The following is a 19,199-nucleotide window of genomic DNA, read 5'->3' as shown; positions in this document are numbered from 1 at the left end:
GGCCAGACCTTCCCTGACCACACAAGGATGCAGATATCTGTGTATACCCGAACAGGAGCCCTTTGGGCCAAGGCTGGGTCCTTTCAGGGACCCCCACATCGCTCAAAATGGAGCACAGAGGGGGGAAGCCAGGATGTTTTACTGACTAGACAACTACTCAACACCTTAAAAAAACCAAAACAAAACAACGATGTGTCTCCCCCACCCCCAACCTGGCACTCCCTGCTCTGCCTGCCGAGGCGGGACTGTGGGTACCGAGACAGTGGAGCTGGGCGTGTTGGTTCCATAGCCAGAAGACGGGAGCGATGCGAGGGACCATCTTCTGCCGTCAGCCCTGGGGAGGAGAAGGAGAAGTTGGAAGGGAGGCATGGCCCCTGCGGTTTCTGGGGACCAAGGGCAGGCACTATGGCTGGCAGATCCTGGCCCCGCCGGAGGAAGGACCTTCTGCAAAGGCCAAGAACAGGAATACAGGGTGAGCAAGTCCACTGTGTTTTTCTCCTTGTTCTCCAGACGCATCCTCCGGGAAGTCCTCCCTGATGCCAGCTGCCATCAAAGCTGCTCTCTGAGTTGCAGCTGCTAGGGTACATGCTGGCCACTCCCACCAGCCTGAGGATGCCCTGAGGGCCAAAGTCCAGCCTCCCATTCCTCAGCCCCCCAGGGGAGGGCATGGCACCCAGCAGGAACGCAATAAATGTTGCTGACTGAGTAAGCGGCATTTAAATAAATGCCTGGCACACAACAGCTCCTCCGCCAGCTCTTGTTAGGTGAATTAACAACTTTCAGTGAGTGAGAGATTCCTGGACCAGGCCATGCCACCCCCGCCCCCACCCCCTCCCCAAGGGCTCCTAGAAATTACCTGTCTGTGCGTGCGATGTGGCTGTAGGAGGTCGTGCATGCATGCATTTGCCAGGGGAGGGAGCCAAAGGGGGGACCACCGCAGGGCAGAGGCCAGGGGAGGGGGAAAAGGCTGATGAGGAGGCAGGTCCAGCCACCAAGAGCAGGCCCCTGCCTGGCCCCTTGCCCGTGGTATCAGCCACCATCCCCCAAAACTGGCAACCACTCACCTCCGTGCAAAAGGGAAGTTGATGGCAGAGGCAGCTGAGAAATTCCGAGGACTATCTAGGGGGCTGCTGCCTGCTGAGGAGGAGGTGGGGAAACTGAGTCAGCGGGAGTGGAAACAGGACACCTCCACTCCTCGCTTGCCCCCCCCCCACTCACCTGTTGGGATGGACAGTGGAGACAGGGGCCGGGAAAGGGTGGGTGAGGGCGTTCCTACCACCAGGCTCTTGCGGTTCCCACTGCGGCAGCTATTGGGGGAGGTGGGGATAAAGTCAGACCTGGGCCTCCTGGCTCAGAGAACCACATGCCCAACTGGGAGCCCATGGGCAGCAGCTTCGGGGGCATGACCGTGCCCTCTCTGCTCCCCAGATGGACTCCATGGCCCTGAGTTCAGCCCAGGAGCCCCTGGCCCTGCTTCTCCAGCTTCTGCGTTCACAACCCCACTCCCAGAGCCTTGCCAGGAACACTGGCAAACAAGACAGAGGGTGAAGAGGACCCTGGAACCCCCAGAGCGGTTGAGGCAGATCCCCTAGTCCGTATTAAGCATCTCTTCCCAGGACCACTGTTTCAACCTCCTGGACAATCCCCTCCCCTGACACCCCCCTAAAACGCCAATGTGACCCTTGGAAACCCTAAAGCCGGCAACATGCACAGTTGCATCTTGTTCTGCCAAACTTTGGCCCACGTGTTTTCCTCCCTTCATCCCAGCTCCTTCCTGGCCACCAGATCCCTTGCCCAGTTTCTCCCACCTGGGCCCTGGCCCCAGCCCCCGCCCTGGCATAGGGAAGTTGCAAGCAACATGGTTCCCCCCTCCAACTCTGGCAGTCGCCTGGCAACGGCTCTGCTCGCCCGACAAGTGCATCAGCCCACGCAGCCAGAGCTGCCAACGCAGCCTGGCCTCGGCAGAACTGCGTAGAGAGGGAGAGATGAAATGCTGGGGCCTCGCGGGGCCAGGAACGGTGTTCCAGGCAGAGGCACAATGCAGGCCAAGGAAGGCGAGGTCAGCAACCCACTCAGGAGACTAAATGCACAGGGCGGAGGGGCTCAGCCTACCCACTGCTCTACTTGCCACTGCCCCCTCTGAGCCTCAGTTTCCCCATCTGTACACCTTGCAAGGTACACACACAGTACTCAGCTTTGGGCGGGGCGTAGGGTGAACTGTGGTGAGTACATATACATTGCTCACAGGGCTTGGTGCATGGTGGGAGAGAAGGCAATGACTCGCCAGGGAAATCACCAGCATTCACCAATACCAATAAGCCTAGAGGAGGGAGAGACCGGCTACACCCATTTCCCAGCCCAGAAAACTGAGGCCACGGATGTCACCAGCCACAGAGATTGTCCTCTAGTTTGAGGCGCAGAAGCAAAAGTGAAACCCACAGGTTCCTGCAAAACTTCCTGTCAACCCCCCACCCCAACACACACACACACACACACTCCACAGCCCACATCCTCTTCCAACTCCTCACTGGACTCTTCATTCCGACGCATCATTTTTCACTTCCAAAAGCATTTGGGAAAAACACTTGGCCTCTTCCCTCTTGCTCTCAGGCAGGGCCTTCTCAAAAACAGCTACATCTGAGCTCTCCAAGGGGAACTGGGCATCCTCTGTTCAATTCCTGAGCATCTATTGAGCACCAACTATCTGCTCAGCCCTTCCTGGAGAAGGCGCAGGACCCCAAGAAGCTGCCTAGTTTTTCAATAATCACCTTTGCGGTTCAACAGAGAGTGAGAAGTATGTCAGAAAAGAGGGGCCTGAGGTCAGTTTCTGGCACCTGATCCCTGAGGTGCCCATGAGCTTTCTGCGGCTCCCCAGGTTCTGGAAGAAGGGCCTGAACCATGAACTAGGCATTCAAGGTCCTTCAGCGGCTGGTCCCATTCCTCAGCCTTTGCCTGTGTTCCCCCTGGAAATGCCTAGACCAAGCACTGGTGAGGCACTTAAGCACAGCGAGGTTAAGGAACTGCCTGAGGTCTCATACCCTGACACTGGCTGAGCTGGAACTTCCACACAGGTCCAGCAGGGCTCACAGCCCTCACTTAGCTTCTCTGCTTTTCAGAAGGAGAAACTGAGACTCCACTTTGCTCTGTATAGAACAACGTGATTTTTCACCCCCCTGATAACCAACATGCACACCAGCCTCCTGCAGCAAATATTTACTTCTGAACCAACATTTCCGCTGTCTGGGCCCCAAGGACCAAAGAGCCTCAGTTTTTCCAAGAAGCTCCTCCCCAGGTCTGGCCAGAGGACTGACCCAGGTTCGAATCCTGATTCAGTCCCAAATCCCTACAGCCTCTGTCACCACCTGAGCTGACCCTGGCGGACGGACACTCCAGTCTGGGTAAGGAGCGGTGAGAGGAGGGTACCTGGGACCCCAGGGGATACTTAGATCTCAAAGCATCCTCCCACTTCCCCCTACCGCCGCACACAGTGGCCCTCGCCACGCTGCCGAGACGCACTTTCGGCATCTCGTGTCTGCTCGGTCGGCCGCCGCGCCACTCAGTAGGTCCGCGCGAAGCCCCCTACCTCTTGGAGCGCTGCAGCAACGCTCCCTTAGCCAGGCGGCTCCGGTGGCCGGGCGCCGCCACTGCCGTCCAGTAGCTGGGGTCGGACATGCTTCTTCCCTTTGTGCCGCCGCCGCCGCTAGAGGCCCGAGAGGCACGGGGGCGCAACCAGCGGCGGCGGGGCGCGAACCTTCACCGTGGAATCTGCTCCCGGAGCCCCACGGTGAGGGGCGGGGGCGCGCCGGGGGCTGGGGGTATGGGGAGAGGAGGAAGCGCGCGCCCGGGAGCGAGGCCGGGAACCCCGCCCAGGACCGCGCGGGGGCGGGGCCTGGCCTGGCTGGGAGGGGTGAGCGACGCGGAAGCAAGGCCGGCGGACTCGCGTGCTGGCGAGTGGGCGTGGTGTTGCCATGGCCGCGGGCGGAGGGGCGGGACGTTGCCAGGGCCGCGGGCGGAGGGGCGGGACATTGCCAGGCGGCGGGGGCGGGGCGTTGGCGGTACCTGGATGCAGGGCCTTGGAACTTGGCTCTCTTCCAGCAAAATGTAAATACCTCTTTTCCCTCTACCCATTCCCTAGGCATTAAGCCCTTCGGGAGTGTGGCACTCAGACCCAACCAGTGGCCAGGTTCAGCTCATGCTACCACGCCCACGCTGGCTTTACTCCTTGGAATGCCTTTCCTGTCTGGCAAAATCCAGTGTCCCCCTCGTTCAGGAAGACTTCTCTTGTGTCTGTCCAGCTCTGTCTTCCCCTGGCTTGAGATTCTTTGTCCCAGCATCTTCCAATAGTGGAGGTGTTTAGCAAACTGAGTCAGAGCACCTGATATGCTCTTCTTGTCTGTATGACAGGAAAGGCCATCAGCCTGGCTACTATCAGGAATCAGACACCTGATTTAACTTGTCAAGCCTCAGTATTCTCAACTGTAAAATGGGAGGAATATGGGGCTGACATGAAGATTACTCTGTGTCTCCAAGAGTGCTTGGTAAGCATTTGATAAATGTTAGCATTAGGTAAACTTCCAGGCCTCTGTTTCCCCATCTACACAGGTCTGTTTGTGAAAATGCAATAAAAGAGCTGACTCATTGGAAAAGACCCTGATGCTGGGATAGACTGAAGGCCAAAGGAGAAGGGGGCAGCAGAGGATGAGATGGTTAGAGACCATCACCAACTCAACTGGACATGGATTTGAGCAAACTCTGGGAGACAGTAGAGGACAGAGGAGCCTGGTGGACTACAGTCCATGAGGTCCCAAAGAGTCGGGCAGGATTTAGCGACTGAATAACAGTGAAATCAGAGGCACGGAAAGTGCCTGGTACAGAGCTGGGGCACAGATCGTCTTCATTATGTAACGTGTCACACAGTAGACTGTGAGTTAATGCTTCCTCCTTTCATGGCAGCCCCCCCGGGAAACCAGGGACAGTGTCACCCTGAAGGTAAACCCTCCACAGGCCATACAACACTTTGGGAACTAGCCCAGGCGGGACTGACCTGGAGCCTGACCCCACATCTGAGAAAACCGAGGCATATAGAGGGCGCTGCTGCCTGGTACATAGCCCTAACCCTGCGCACCCATCATGCCACTGATCTTGCTTCTCAAGTCTCTCTCAGACTCCCCACCTTGCTCCCTCCAAGCCCGGTGTCACCTTCGAGTGGCCCAGATTTTGCTGAGTGTCTCCCCAGGCCCTCCAGACTGAGGCTCAAACAACACATACCTAGCCACTCGTTCACTCAAAAGAACACCCTCTGTACTGGACACTGGGGATGCAGGACACAAATAATCCCTGCAGCCAGGGTCCCCAGTCTGGTAGGGGAGGCCGAGAAGAGACAGGAAACAATTACGTGAACCAGTTACTTCCTAAAGTCAAGGAAGGCAAAGAACTGGGGTAACACTGGCAAAGGACAACTTTAGCCTCTCTGAAGTGACACTGAGAAGGCAGCGGCGCCAGCCATGGAGAAAAAGCATCTCAGGCAGAGAGCACAGCTCATGCAAAGGCTCTGAGGCAGGGCTGAGAGGAAGACACCAGCAAGACTCTCCATACAGGCCTTGTGGGCTGCAGGGAGATGGCAGTTTTACTGCGGGGGCAACAGGGAGCCTTGGAGGATGTGTGAGCAGAGGAAGGGTGTGATCCGGACTATTGTAAATCAGCCTCCCTCGTGTCTGCCATGGGGAACAGGAGCTGTTGGGGCAGGAGTGGAAGGTGGCAGGAGGCTAGTGAGGGGCTGTAACAGGGTCTGGGAGGGGGATACTGAGGGTTGGACCAGGGTGGGGCTGTAGAGGGAAGTGGGTAAATTCTGGATGTATTCTGAGGCTAAAGAAGAGGTGCTGTTAAGGGGTGAGATGAAGAGATGAGGATAAGAGAGGTCACCCAGGATCCTCAGGTATTTAGCCAGAGCCACGTACAGGAAACAGAGCCTCCTGCCTGGGAGGAATTCGAGGTCCCATAGGTCTAGGAACCGAAGTGGGGATGAAGTCATGGTCTCAAGCACCATACGCTAACACTCTGTATCCACAAGCTCCCCCCTCCCCACCACACGTGCCAGGGACACTTCTGCACACAGCTAGAAAAGGAGTTGCCCATCGTTCCCAGCCTGCACTGCCTGCCTGCCTCCCATTACGCCCACAACGCTGGCATCCCCAGCAGCTGCTTCTCCCACGCCCATCTGGCCTCCGTTTCCTCCTCTGCAGACCAGGCTACAGCTGGCAATCCAGGGGACCCATGGCCATGGCAAAGACCTCCTGTGAAAGGCTGGCTGAGCCAGAAATCTCCAGCACCAGCCCACTGCCCACCAGATCAAGGTCCTCCCCTGCTCACACACCCTCCACGGCTCCTCATTTTACAGCAAATCCACACTCCTGGATTAATCCCTTTCCTAGAGCTCGGACCCCGGCTTTGTGCCTAGGGCTTTGCCTCTCTCTGCCTGTGCCAGTAACTGTGTAAACAGGGAAGCCGTCGGTGGACATAGAGACCCCCATTCCTGACCCCACATCAGTCAGACCACTGTAGCCCCTTCCACCTGCCCAAGAGCTGTCCACACCCCTCCAAGCCCCATACCTTGCGGGGTTCCCAGTACTCTCGGTAGAAAATCCAAAATCTTCCTGTCCTTGGTGTTCAAGGCCAGAGGGAGCCCTCCTCCTTCTGTTCCTTCCAAGCAGGAACAGCCTCTTTGTTGTCCCCTTGGCCATATGGACCCAACTCAAGACCCCTTCTCTTCCATCTGCTCCCTGCATCCCAACACAGGTGGGGCCCTCCCAGCCACTTCCTATTTGTGCGCCAAGCATTAACTGAGCACCTGCTGTCTACCAGGCTGTGCCTGAGGCTATAGGATGACCAGGACAGATGAAGTCAGATCCTCAAGGGGCTCCCATACCTTTGGGTGAAAAAAAACAACCCAATAATCACACAGGAAAACACAGAGGGACTTCCCTGGTGGTCCAATGGTTGAGAATCTGCCATCTAATGTAGGGGATACGGGTTCGATCCCTGGTTGGGGAACTGGGATCCTACATGTTGCGGGGCAACTGACCCCGCCCCAACTACTGAGCTTACATCCTGAGCCCAAGTACCACAGCTAGACAGAAACCTGTGCATTGCAACGAAAGATCCCGCATGCATCAACCAGGAGCCTGAGGGCTGTAACTAAGGCCCACCGCATCACACTCACGGTGGGGTCAGGATGCACAACACGGATGTAAGTGGGGCTTGGGGCCCTTATGGTGGGGTGGGGGGCGGGGAGGGTTGGTCAGGAAAGGCTTCCTATCTGAGAGCTTGACGGAGACTTGACAGATGAATAAAGGAGTAACTAGAGAAAATGGAGCTCTAAGCAGAGGAGGGGACAGCAAGTGCAAAGGCCCTGAGGCTGGACCAGCTTATACTCTGGCCGTCCAGGGAGCCACAGGAGTAGTCAGGTGAGCTCCAGAATGAGACGGATGGGTGGGGGTGGAGGGGTGCATCACTGTGTTCACCTAACACTTTCCTATTTACACAGTTACTGGCACACCGTGGGCTGGACCCATAGGGCTTTGGAGGCTGAGGGGACAAGTGTGGGCTTATTCTTAAAGTGCTCAGAGCAGAGGAGACCGGGACCCAGTTCTTTGCCTGGCCCAAGGCAATGTGGCTCTGCTGCCCCCTGGTGGTGAGAAAGGGGACCAGCGGACTCAGCTTGGGCCCCAAGCTCTCTGCCTCCATTTCCTCCTGGTAAAACTGGCTCATCTGCTTTCAAGAGGTCCCTCCCCTCATCCGGTCCTCACCTGGGGTTGAGGCCAAAGACTCAAGAGTCAGATCTGGCCTGATACTCTCTCCCAAGGTGCTCCTGGACAACACACTCAGAGGTCCTAAGCTGCAATCGCCTCCTCTGCTAAACAGGAGGCGACACCATCTCTGCCTTCCATTGAGGCACCCCAGCCTGGTCCAGACCACACCGTCTCCTACCTGGATGTTGCCCTAGCCACTTCCCTGCCTCCGTCACCTCCATTCCTATCTCCTGTCCCCAGCCAACCTTTCTCTCCCCAAGGCGGCCACAGAGGCTTTAAAATCTTGGTCCTGAGGCTTCCCCAGTGGTCTAGTTGTTAAGACTGGGTGCTTCTACTGCAGGGGGTGGGGGTTAGATCCCTGGTTGGGGAACTAAGACCCCACATAGTGCGGGGAGCGTGGCCATAAATTAAAAAATTATAAAAAGTCTCGGTCCAGCCTCAGGACCTCTGCATGTGCACGTCTCTCTGTTTGGCGCCTTCCTTCCCCTAGCTCTGCTCAGGCCTTGGCTCAGACACCATATTCAGAGGTCTCCCTCTGAATGCGTCTTGTTTGCCCATCCCCTTGTTCATTGCCTACTGCCTGAGAACTGACTGAGAGCCCCACGAGGAAGGAACTATGCTCCTCTGGTTCACAGATATGTCCTTAGCACCTGGCACACAGTAGATGCCCAGCACCTGGTGTGGGCTCCAAGGTGTTCTCTCTTCTCTCCATTAAAGGCCCAGGGAAAGAGTCTGAGCAGCTCATTTATACTAAGGTGTAAATGGTTAATAGGCCATCAAATTCTAGACATCACTGACCTGTACCTCTGTCACCTCCCTAAATTTTGCCCAAGCTGTGCAAGGAGCCCATTATAACCCTGATGTTCTTTCCTGTACAGGGGCAAGAGCCTGAGACGCCCACTTCTCCAGTTACAAAGGGTAGTTCGAACTCTTAACAGACTCTGATGGCAAAGCTTGTCCAGACACTTAGCCCCCAGACATACTGGACCAGGGGAACTGATGTCTCCTCTCCGAACCTCAGTTTCTTCAGTTTCCTCTGCTCGGAAATGGGATCAGAAAGGGCGCTCCTCTCCCAAGGTTGTGGAGGGGAAAGAAGGCATTTGGTAGAGAGCTGGTGCCCAGTCAAGCTGGTTTTTTTCCCCCTATGCCACTCTGCCTGGTTAAGTTCAGTGCGGGGCTCCAATGGTGGATTCTCAGCCTTAGGGGTGAGTGAGTGAGTGAGTGTGTGTGTGTACATTCAGAGGGAGGAGTTTTCAGGCCAGCTTCAGCTGGGTCACAGCCCAGGAGGCCAGGCCAATTCATCAAGGCCCTGAACAGGCTGGGAACCCAGCACCTGTCTCGAGGAAGTCCTTGGGCAACAGCTCAAGTTCTGGCCTTGCCCTGGCCATCTGCCAGATGGGGGACCTGCTGGCTCTGACTGAATATGGAATTTTCCCATCATGGTCCGCGTGTGGATCACAGTGTCATTTTATGGAGGGGTAAACTGAGGCCCAGAGAGTCCATGTCACCAGCCCACAGTACCTTGGGGAAGGGAGCTGGATCTGGGCGGCTTCCAAGTCTCTGGGATGCCAGGGCAATGTCCATGCCCTGCCCGCGTGCACGGTCACTTACCTCCAGGGGTGCAGGCCCAGCGAAGGGCTGCAAGGGCTGCAGGGGCTGCTGGGACTCAGCAAGGACGGGCTCTGGCTGCTTGGAGACAGACTGCAAAGAAAGAGGCTGGGGACGGTGAACCTGGCAACGGCCCCTGCGTGTGGCTGGAGATGGGACCAGGGCGTGGTTCCCTTAGGGAGAAGGGGCCTGAGGCTGGGCATACTGGATCTACCGTAGGCCACGAGGGCGGGGCCAGATCGATGACCCGGGAGGGCTCCCCGGAGGCGGTGGTGCGATTGGGGCGACTTGAACAGAGACGCGGAGGAAGGGTGGTTGTCACCCCGCCCCTCTTCCCCTCCCTCTCCCCTTCCAGGGTCAAGCACTCACTCGAGGGTCAGCGCCGGGATGTGCAGCTTGTCCCTGCGGGACTTCATGCCGAGGCCGCGTCTATGCGACCGCGACCGAGTACTGACGCCCCCTTCGTGGCCGCCCTGATCGTGTCGCAATCGGACGGACAGACACAGGACGCCAGGACAGCACGCCTAGCAGGCGAGGCGGACGCGGAGTGGGGGCTGGGCTGCGGGGGGCGGGGGGGCGGGCTCTCTCCGCCCAGGGGCGGGGCTCCGAGCCCTGCACCTACGCGCAGGCCCAGCCTAGCAGGAAAGATCGGATTGCGGGAGGCAGGAGGCATCGGTGCCACCTTCTCCCAGGAAGGGCCGGCGAGGGTCACTGAGCTGCACAGTCGGAAAGGAAGGGCGGTCACTGCCTTCTCAACCGGTTTCATTGCTCCATCAACTGGCCCCGCCCCTTTCCGGCTGAGACAGGGCGCTCGCCCAGCCCCGCCCTCGAAGGGGGGGCGTCTCTTGACCCGGGTTGGAGCGTGCCCCGCCCCTATTTTCCCACTGGCCACCGCCGCAGGGGCTCAGCCCCACGTCCCTAGCCACCCGCCGCCGGTGTCAGCATCTCCCGGCACACCGGAGGCCCCGACCACGCCTCCGGGACTTTGCTTCCCTGGGTTCCCTTTGCCAGGACCGTCATTGCCTTCATTCATATCCGAATTCAGCCCCATCAGCCTCCCTAATATAAGTGGACCTCCGGCGTTCCGAGCCCCAGCCTCCCTCCTGCCCAGCCCAGACTCCCGAAAGTCTGGGGTTGTCTGTGCCTGGCCGCAGCGCCCTAGAAATCCTGGTTAGAACGAGTCAGGCACACCGCAGGTGGCTAAGAGTAGACAGCCTTCAGGGAGTGTTTGTCCCGGTCCTAAGCCGTGGTCCCGGACTTTGCCCTCTGCAGTTTGGACTGATTCACCGCCCACCACCCCGCCCCCAGCCTGGGCAAAGGCTGGGGTCAGTGCCGGCCTTCCAGATGGAGCCCAAGCCCCGCCCCTAATGGAGCCCGCAGGTCCCTCCCCACCTGCTGCACTACCCTCCGTCCAACAAGAGAGGGTCTGGACTTGGGGGCTACTCTGACACCAGCCCCACCACCAGACTTCAAACTCTCATCCAGCCCCCAGGATCTACCCCTTTTCCTCTCTCTCCACTCCGGTCTCCATGCTGTTTCTCCAATACTAAGTAGGTTTGCACTCAGGACCTTCGACCATGCGGTTCTCTACACCTGGAATGCTGTTCCCCCTACCCTTTCCCCTGGCCTCTCTACCTCTTCTTCTAGATCTAATCTCAAATGTCACTTCCTCTAAAGCCACCCTCCAGCCCCCTCTGTCTGCCTCTAATCTCTCCCCTGTATAACATCACTTCCCAGGTGGCACAGTGGTAAAGTATCCGCCTGCCAATGCAAGAGACCAAGAGACAAGGGGTTCAATCGCTGGGTCAGGAAGATCCCCTGGAGTAGGAAATGGCAACCCGCTCCAGGATTCTTGCCTGAAAAATCCCATGGACAGAGGAAGCTGGGAGGCTGCAGTCCGTGGGGTCGCAAAGAATCAGATGACTGAGCGGCGCACGCGCGCACGCACGCGCGCGCGCACACACACACACACACACACACACACACACACTCATGCTATAGAACATCACTTCATCATTTTGTCCAAGACAGTGCGAGCTGCATGACAGGGTCCAGCATTAACTTCTCACCCTGTCGCCTGTGCCTGGAACAGAACCTAGCACACAGTAGATACTCAGAAGAAGTTTGCTGAGGGAGTGATTTCACTGAGGCGCAAGGGAATTCCCACCCGCAACTCAGCCAAACACAGCTTCCAAGCCTCCAAAGAGGCAGTGTTTGCCATCATACTTCCCCAGACCACAAGCACAAGGCAAACCCCTCCCCTCAAAGTCCCCTTCCTGGACTTTGGTTTTCCCACCGATGCTGCTAAGTGTGCTAAGTGGCTTCACTCGTGTCCAACTCTTTGTGACCCCATGGACTGTAGCCCACCAGGCTCTCTGACCATGGGATTTCCCAGGCAAGAACACTGGAGTGGGTAGCCATTCTCTTCTCAGCCATCTTCCTGACCCAGGGGTCAATCCTGCGTCTCCTGTATTGCGGGCGGTCTCCTGCATTGCATGCGAATTCTTTACCAGCTGAGCTACCAGGGAAGCCCAGATAAGCCTGTGTAAACCTGGGCGCTTCCCAGGTGGCTCAGTGATAAAGAATCTGCCTGCCAATGCAAGACACACAAGAGACGCAGATTCGATCCCTGGGTCAGGAAGATCCGCTGGAGAAGGGCATGGCAACCCACTCTAGTATTCTTGCCTGAGAAACCCTATGGACAGGAGCCTGGTGGGCTACTGTCCAGGTGGTCACAGAGTGGCACGTGACTTGGTGACTAAGCAACATCAACAAGCCAGTGAGGACATTTAACAAATCTTCTCTGAGTCTGAGGGATCTCACAATGCCAACCGCCAGGAACATTAACGTGACCCTGAATTGTATGATTTTCCACCGATGTTCCCTGAAATAGAATGAGCTTTCTGTCATGGGAGGCATGCAAGCCGATTCCAGGACACCAGATTGGAATTTTACAGTCTGGACTCTGGAAACCACCCTTTCAAGTTGGATGCTTTTGGCCAGTGATGCAACCCTTATGCACTTCAGGTTCCTGTTTCCAAACTGGCACGATGTGTACCTCACCTCCCAGCCTGTGGTGAGGTGCCTGTGAAGTACTTTGCAAACACCAGGGGGAAAGGGGGGCAGGGCAGGATCAAGGTGAGAAGCTTTGTAGTAATTATTAAATAAATTCACAATTCAGATGCTGCCACTGAAATATCTGTGCCCAGGACCATAGGGCTCCACCCAGCCAACTGGCCCAAGGTGAACTCACCCACGTCCCCGGCGTGGTAGGCTCAGCTCCTTCTGAAAAGAAAACAGGAGTCATTCCCAAGGAGACAAACCCCTCACTTCCCTAGCCTTCCACTCACCTCATCTCCCAGTTGGCCCCTTGTTCACCCTGTTCCAACCAATGCCTCTTTTCTGCTCACCCCATACACTGAACTCAGCCCTGCCTCAGGGCCTTTGCACCACCTGCATCCTCTGTCGGGACCACTTTCCCTCCCTTCCCGTGCTAGTTAATTGATGTTCATCCTTCACTTCTCAGCTCAAACATCCTTTCCTCCAGGAAGCCCTCTCAGACTCCTTACATTAAAAATAACTTCATTATTTAAAATAAATTAGTTGATTTAACAAATAACTATATCAGTAGTGGCTAAATATTAATGCTAATATTCTACTGAGGAAAGAAGACTGAGAGCCGAAGAACTGATGCTTTCAAATTGTGGTGCTGGAAAAGACTCGTTAGAGTCTCTTGGACTTCAAGGAGATCAAATCAGTCAGTCCTAAAAGAAATCAACCTGTGAATATTCACTGGTAGGACTGATGCTGAAGCTGAAGCTCCAGTACTTTGGCCACCTGATGCGAAGAGCTGGCTCAATGGAAAAGACACTGATGCTGGGAAAGACTGAGGGCAAGAGGAGAAGAGAGTGGGAGAGGATGAGATGATTAGATAGCATCACTAACTCAATGGACATGAATTTAAGCAAACTCTGGGGGATAGTGAAGGACAGGGAAGCCTGAGGTACTGCAGCCCATGGGGTCACAAAGAGTCAGACACAACTTAGCGACTGGACAACAACATTTAAGGAAAGGGAGATTCCTGCATCATCCTTACCCTGGGCCCTCCCAGATCTGAAAGCCATTTCTGCTCACCCTCTGCAAAATCCAGGCAGGTTCATGTCCTGGTCATCAATGGGGGCTGGGGGCACACACCCTACTGAAGATGCAGAGCTCAGCAAGCTGATCTGCACCAATCCTGGGTGTCCTTACCATATACAAGAAATCCCTATGCTTGGGGTCCACTGGGATCCCAGAGTTCATCCTCAAATGTGGTTTGCCCAAGAGGATTTTTTAATTCTCAAAAGGCTGTGTAGCACAGGTTTAGAATCCGAGGACAGATTAGTGGAGAAAACAAAAACTCTGAGTAAAAAAAAAAAAAAAAAAAAAAAAAGACTCCGAGGACACTCAGACCTGGGTCCAGATCTATTATCTCTTCTTTCCTGTCAGTGGGACCCTGAGCCAAGTGGTTGGTAGCCCCTGTGCTTTGGTTTCCCCATGTGTAATGTGGAGACACTGTAAAGCGGGGTCTGGGGTAAAATGATCAGAAATTATTACCGTCGTGGGTTGTTGTGTTATTTTTGAACTTAGCAAGGGCCTTCGCAGACGATCGCAATACCCGCTAAATTTTACTCACAATCACTGAGCCTCCACTACGTACCAGGAACAGAGGCCTTTTTACAGGCAGGGTAACTGAGGCGCGGAGGGCAGCAGCTGCCCACATCTCTTGACTGAGGCAGGGTCGGGAATCCAGGTCTCTGGACACCACACACAAACACACACGCTGGGGCGGTAGCGTTGAGGATACACAACTATTTTTATCTCGGTGGGTTCAGGGCTGCCCACATCTAGAGTTGGGCGTTCGTCATGGCAACAATGACGTCATCAGCCCCCGCTGCCAATTGGAGGGGGCCGGAAGCTGCTGGGCTCTGAGATGACAGGGCTGGGAAGGGTTGGTGGGGTCTCCAGGCAGAGGAAGAGATGGATCTGCAGGGATAGGGTGAAGCCCCGAGGCTGGACCCCAACTACCTTGAGATCAGAAAATCAAGTCAGAGCCCTTCAAGATGGGAGGAGGCTCACCTGCCAACCTGAAGTCTCCTTGTTTGCTTGAATACCTCCGGGGATGGAGAGCTCAGTATCGTGTGGGGCAAACGGTCCCTGACCCACCACCATTCGGGGCTCCACTGGCCCCCTCCAATTGTTGTGAGTTCTTATGCCGGCTTCCTCCTTCCTCTACTAACCCACAAAACAGGGAGGAGCTGGGATCTGAGCTCAGGGGTTTTTGCTGTGCCCACACGTGTACACATACACATATACCCCCCTATCCCAGCCAGTTCCTTCTAAAACCCTCACAGTCTTTGGTTCCCAGTCTGGCTCCTCAATCTGGGCTGTATGATCTTCGCCAAACAACTTCATCCCTCTGAGCCTCAGTTTCCTTGTTTGGAAATGGTCCAGTTACATGGGGCCCTGTCAAGCAGCAGGCTCAGGGCTGGGGGAGGCTTTGATAAAAAGAAGCCAAGACAATTGTTTTGTGAGGTTGATAATTCACAATTAATCCACAAATTTTAATTTACTTCCAAAATACAAAAAGATGTGAAGTGGCAAAGAGAGATGAGGGAAGGTCAGTAGCCCCCTGCATAGGCTCAGTGGAATGCTGGGCCCACATGGAACTCTCCCGGAACCACCCCCGGACCCTCTGCTCCCTGCACCATCTGCTTCTGCCTTCAACCTCCTCTTTGCCAGCTGTTCTCGCCTAGAAAGAGGGAGTGGTTCTCGCCTAGAAAGGGGGTGGAGGTGGCGGGGAGGGGTCCAACCCCCTGGAACCGCCCTTTAAAGATAATATTTATGGTATCCGCTTCTGGGCTGGGTGATGCTGCCTCTTCACCAGAAGCCTCAGCTCCACCTGGAGGAATCCCCAGTCTGAAGGAGACAGGGGAAGGCATGGACACCCCCATACTGGAGGCACTAGCAAGGACCCAGAGGAAGAGAAGGGGCTAGAGGGAGTGGGGAGCCAAAAGACTTCCTGGAGGGGTCTTCAAGTTGGACCAGCAGGCTAACGGGAGATAGTAGGGTGGAGGTGGGACTCAGCCCGGTAGGACCAAGTCTCACGGGAAGGTGGCAGCTGGAGCAGAGAGAGAGAGATCAGTAAGGACCACATGGCACAGCCAGAGGACTTCCTGGAGGAGGAGAATAGTTGGAACTGGGCCATGAGAATGCCAGATGGCCCTTCCAGGGAGCTTCCCCAGCAGCAGCAGAGACAAAGTCCAGACACAGACTGGCCAATTTCTCTGTCCCCGCATGCTCTGTTTGGGGATCTGGTGTTATAAAATTCTGTCATTGGTGAAGCAAAGGGCCAAATGGGAAAAGAAAATAATGATAGACTAATAGTGGTAGTAATCCTAGTAATAACAGCTTATGTTAACTGGTGCCGACAATCGCTACACAGAAGGCTGAGCTTAACCCAGACCAGGAAGAGCCAGTCTCCTCTTCCCTTTACCCACAGCCAAGGCAAACTGGTGGCCCAGGGGCCAAGCCAGGCCCTATTTATCACCTGCTAGTATTCAGTCAGGCTTCCCTGGTGGCTTAGCGATGAAGAATCTGCCCACCAATGAGGGAGACAAAGGCTTGATCCCTTGGTGGGGAAGATCCTCTGGAGAAGGAGAAAGAAACCCACTCCAGTATTCTTGCCTGGGAAATCTCATGGACAGAGGAGCCTGTTGGGCTACAGTCCAAGGAGTTGCAAAGACCTGGACACACTTATCAACTAAACAACAACAAAACCACTCAGCCAACAGCATACCCTGCATTGCCACAGTCAGACTGGCCAAGACACCTCCATGTATTGTCTGGACTGCTCAATCGGCTCATGACTTTCCCGAACTTTTATGAATTGACTCTTTGACCTGTGGCAAAGATTAGCCTCCAGGATAAATGATTGACTTGATTGACTCTGATCAGCAGGCTGCCCCCTGATGGGGAGCGGGGGGAGGTGGGGGGTGCTGCTCAGAGCTGCAATTGAAGGAGTGTGTGACTGATCCCCCAAATCGAAGCCCTCAACATCTTTGCACTCTCAAGTGCCAGACCAGTTAGAATTTCAATTCTGACTTCCTGGCTGTTACTTTCCCTCTCTGAGCCTCAGTTTCCCCCTCTGATAAATAAAGCTAATAATCCCCTGGGCTGTTGGAGACTTAAATACATGCTTAGCATTTAGCATTTGTAGGTGCCCCATAATGTGAGCAGTTATTTACACTCCTATTGTTATTTTAAAAAATATTTTCATTGTATCTCCTACTTGGTCCTTTACAAGATGCTTTCCTTGTTTCTGGCTCTTTTTTAGACCCCCACCTGCTCCAGAGGAGTCTTTCAAAGCTCTCAGATCTGACATGACCTCCCCTGCTCCAGCACCTTCCACAGCTCCTAATCACCCTAGGGAGAAAGTCTAACCTCTTCAAAATCAGTGCTAGAAGCCCTAGAGTTAGATGAATCCATCTCACGTGCCCAGTTCCAGTGCTAAGAAATGGTCTCTGCTTGCCCCATAAACACATATGTTTGCATACCTCTGAGCATTTCCACGTGCTGTTCCCTCTGCTCAGGTTGCCCTCACTCACCTGGGCAATCCCTACTCATCCCTTCACCTCCTTGGATGGAGTCCTGCCAATGTGGGGTTGGTCTGGAGGGAGAGCTAGGTCGGTGTGGGTTCAGATCCTGACTCTGTTAACCACTGGGACACCTGGACAGAGCTTATGATTCTATGAGCTTTAGTTTCCCCATTTGTAACATGGGATTCGTCCTCAGGGAATGGGTACCTCCTCCCCATGGAAGAGGCCCCCACTTTCTGACGTCAGTTGCACCCCCATTCGCCTACCCGAAGGCAGTTTCTCTATTTTAAGAGGCTGCGGGCGGGGCTCAAATCTATCTGGGGCTCTGGGCGGGGCCTGGTTCCCCAGTGCTCACTAGTCCAGCTGAACCCCTTCATCTATGCTCAGGGTCCCCCTGCTCTTGCCTTGAGCAATGACCCCTGCCCTTCTCCTGCCCCTCCTTCCCCATGCCATCAGGGTCTCTGCCTTTCAGCTCTACCCACACCCTCCCTGTTCCCCAACCCAAATCCAGGTGACCGCACCCCCCGTCACCTTTAGACAAGTTCACAGTCTGGCAGCCAGGTTCAAGGCCTGCCTTTCCCCATTCTCCTCAGCTTCAGTACCCATTTCCCCTGTCCTTTCTGGCTTCTCTCAGCCTCATTCATTCCCCAAACACCAACCCCCTGCCCTGCCACCAGGGGCTGCCTTCTCTGTCCCAAAGCCACTGGCAACCATCAGTTCAGGTACCTTCTCCAGGGGTGCCTGAGGGTGCCCCATGGCACCTGACCCTTCGGCAGGGTCACTGCTGCTCAGGCATTCATCTCCCCCAACAGGCTGGGAGATCCAGGAGGGCAGTTCCAGGGGTGAACACCCCTCACCACCACCGCTGTCTCTTGGAGCCAGGAGACTACAGTAGGCACTCAATAAGTGTTTTTTGGGTAAATGATGAATCCCGGTTTCCCCACTTGCAACCGGTGGCTTCTACATGTGTTGTCTAAGCTCCAGGGAAAGGGCTAGATTGTCTAAATTCCCATTGAACAGACGGAGAAACTGAGGTCCAGAGAGATCAAAGGAGTTGCTGCCCGGGGTCACCCACATTGGAATGTCAGCCTCTGCTAGCTGTGATGCCTTTTTTCTCATCTCCTGGCGGCGCAGCCTCCCCAACACAAACCCGAGGCAAGGGGTCAGAAAAGGAGGGCCCTTATAGCGAATGGGGAAACTGAAGTCCGGAGACGCAAGAGTGCCTCCCACCGCCCCTGCCCCCACACCCCAGGCCACACAGCCAGTTGGCAGTGGCTGGTGCACCAGAGAGCTTGTTAAGGGTGGGCAAATTACATGCCTCTGGGCGACCTCGGGATTGTGACTTTCTTAGACTGGAGCCTCAGTTTCCTTGTCTGATGAAAGGGCAGCCTGACAGCCCCAGCCTCCCCATCTTGCCTTATGGGTGAGCTGAGACAGGGGTGCGATGGCGCTGCGAAGGCACGAAGCACGTATTAATACACATTAATTAATATTACTATATCCCTAGTAAAAAGATTAATACAACATATCACTAGTAAAAGGATTAACACCAACGACATGAACATACGATGAGCGCTCAAAGGCTGTCGTTGCTCGTATTATTAGAGCTCCTGCTGGAGAGAGCGAAACCCTCAGCCCCTTTCCCCCAAGGAGCCTCAGTTTCTCCATATGGCAAATGGGCATACCCTCTTCTCACCTAGGGAAAAGCACTTTGAGATGCGAGTGCATAAGCGGGAGCCCTCGGAGCGCGCCCCTCCCTCTGCCTCGGCTTCCCCCCGGTCCGTCCAAGCCCGGATCCCGCACCCAGGCAGGTTCACTCCACCAGCGATCTCTGCCCGCTCGCACGGGGCCTCACCTGGAGCCCACGGCGCCGCAGGAGGCTCGGCTCGTCCATTGCCCGCTAGTCCGCACTGCCGGCCGGCTCCCGGCCCCGCCTCAGCCATCCAGGCCCCGCCACCCCGCGCCATTGGCCAAACAGGTCAGCTGACGAGGCCTGACCCCGCCCCTCTCCGGGAGCTGGCTACGAAAGGCCCGCCCCTTTCGGGAGAGCCTGCCCCGCCCTTCCAGGCCCCGCCCCGCCCCTAGAGCATAGAAGTAAACACTTTGCAATACATCTTCCTAGAGGAGAGAATTATCCCCATTTTGC

General features: G+C 55.6%; 1 protein-coding gene across 10 annotated transcripts in view; it reads right to left on the bottom strand.

Annotated features, from left to right (window-relative positions):
• Positions 1-18,985, bottom strand: part of MAST3 (microtubule associated serine/threonine kinase 3) — a 41,793-nt gene extending 22,808 nt beyond the window's left edge. The window contains exons 1-6 of one of the 10 annotated variants that reach the window (XM_018051421.1): positions 18,909-18,985; positions 12,670-12,701; positions 1,219-1,307; positions 1,065-1,137; positions 857-877; positions 256-334 (exon numbers count right to left, since the gene is read on the bottom strand). In XM_018051421.1, the coding sequence (XP_017906910.1) occupies positions 256-334; positions 857-877; positions 1,065-1,137; positions 1,219-1,307; positions 12,670-12,701; positions 18,909-18,947 (333 nt within the window). In that variant the 5' untranslated portion in view covers positions 18,948-18,985. Of the gene's footprint in view, positions 1-255; positions 335-856; positions 878-1,064; positions 1,138-1,218; positions 1,308-3,583; positions 4,015-9,419; positions 9,728-9,785; positions 9,975-12,669; positions 12,702-18,908 lie in introns of those variants that run through there. The other 9 variants (XM_018051418.1, XM_018051419.1, XM_018051413.1 and 6 more) reach the window with 9 other exon arrangements.

The sequence above is a fragment of the Capra hircus genome, chromosome 7 (genome assembly GCF_001704415.2).
Source record: "Capra hircus breed San Clemente chromosome 7, ASM170441v1, whole genome shotgun sequence".
In the NCBI taxonomy this organism is placed as follows: domain Eukaryota; kingdom Metazoa; phylum Chordata; class Mammalia; order Artiodactyla; family Bovidae; genus Capra; species Capra hircus.
Note: the sequence above shows the minus strand (reverse complement) of the source record. Positions and strands in the feature narration are given on the sequence as shown.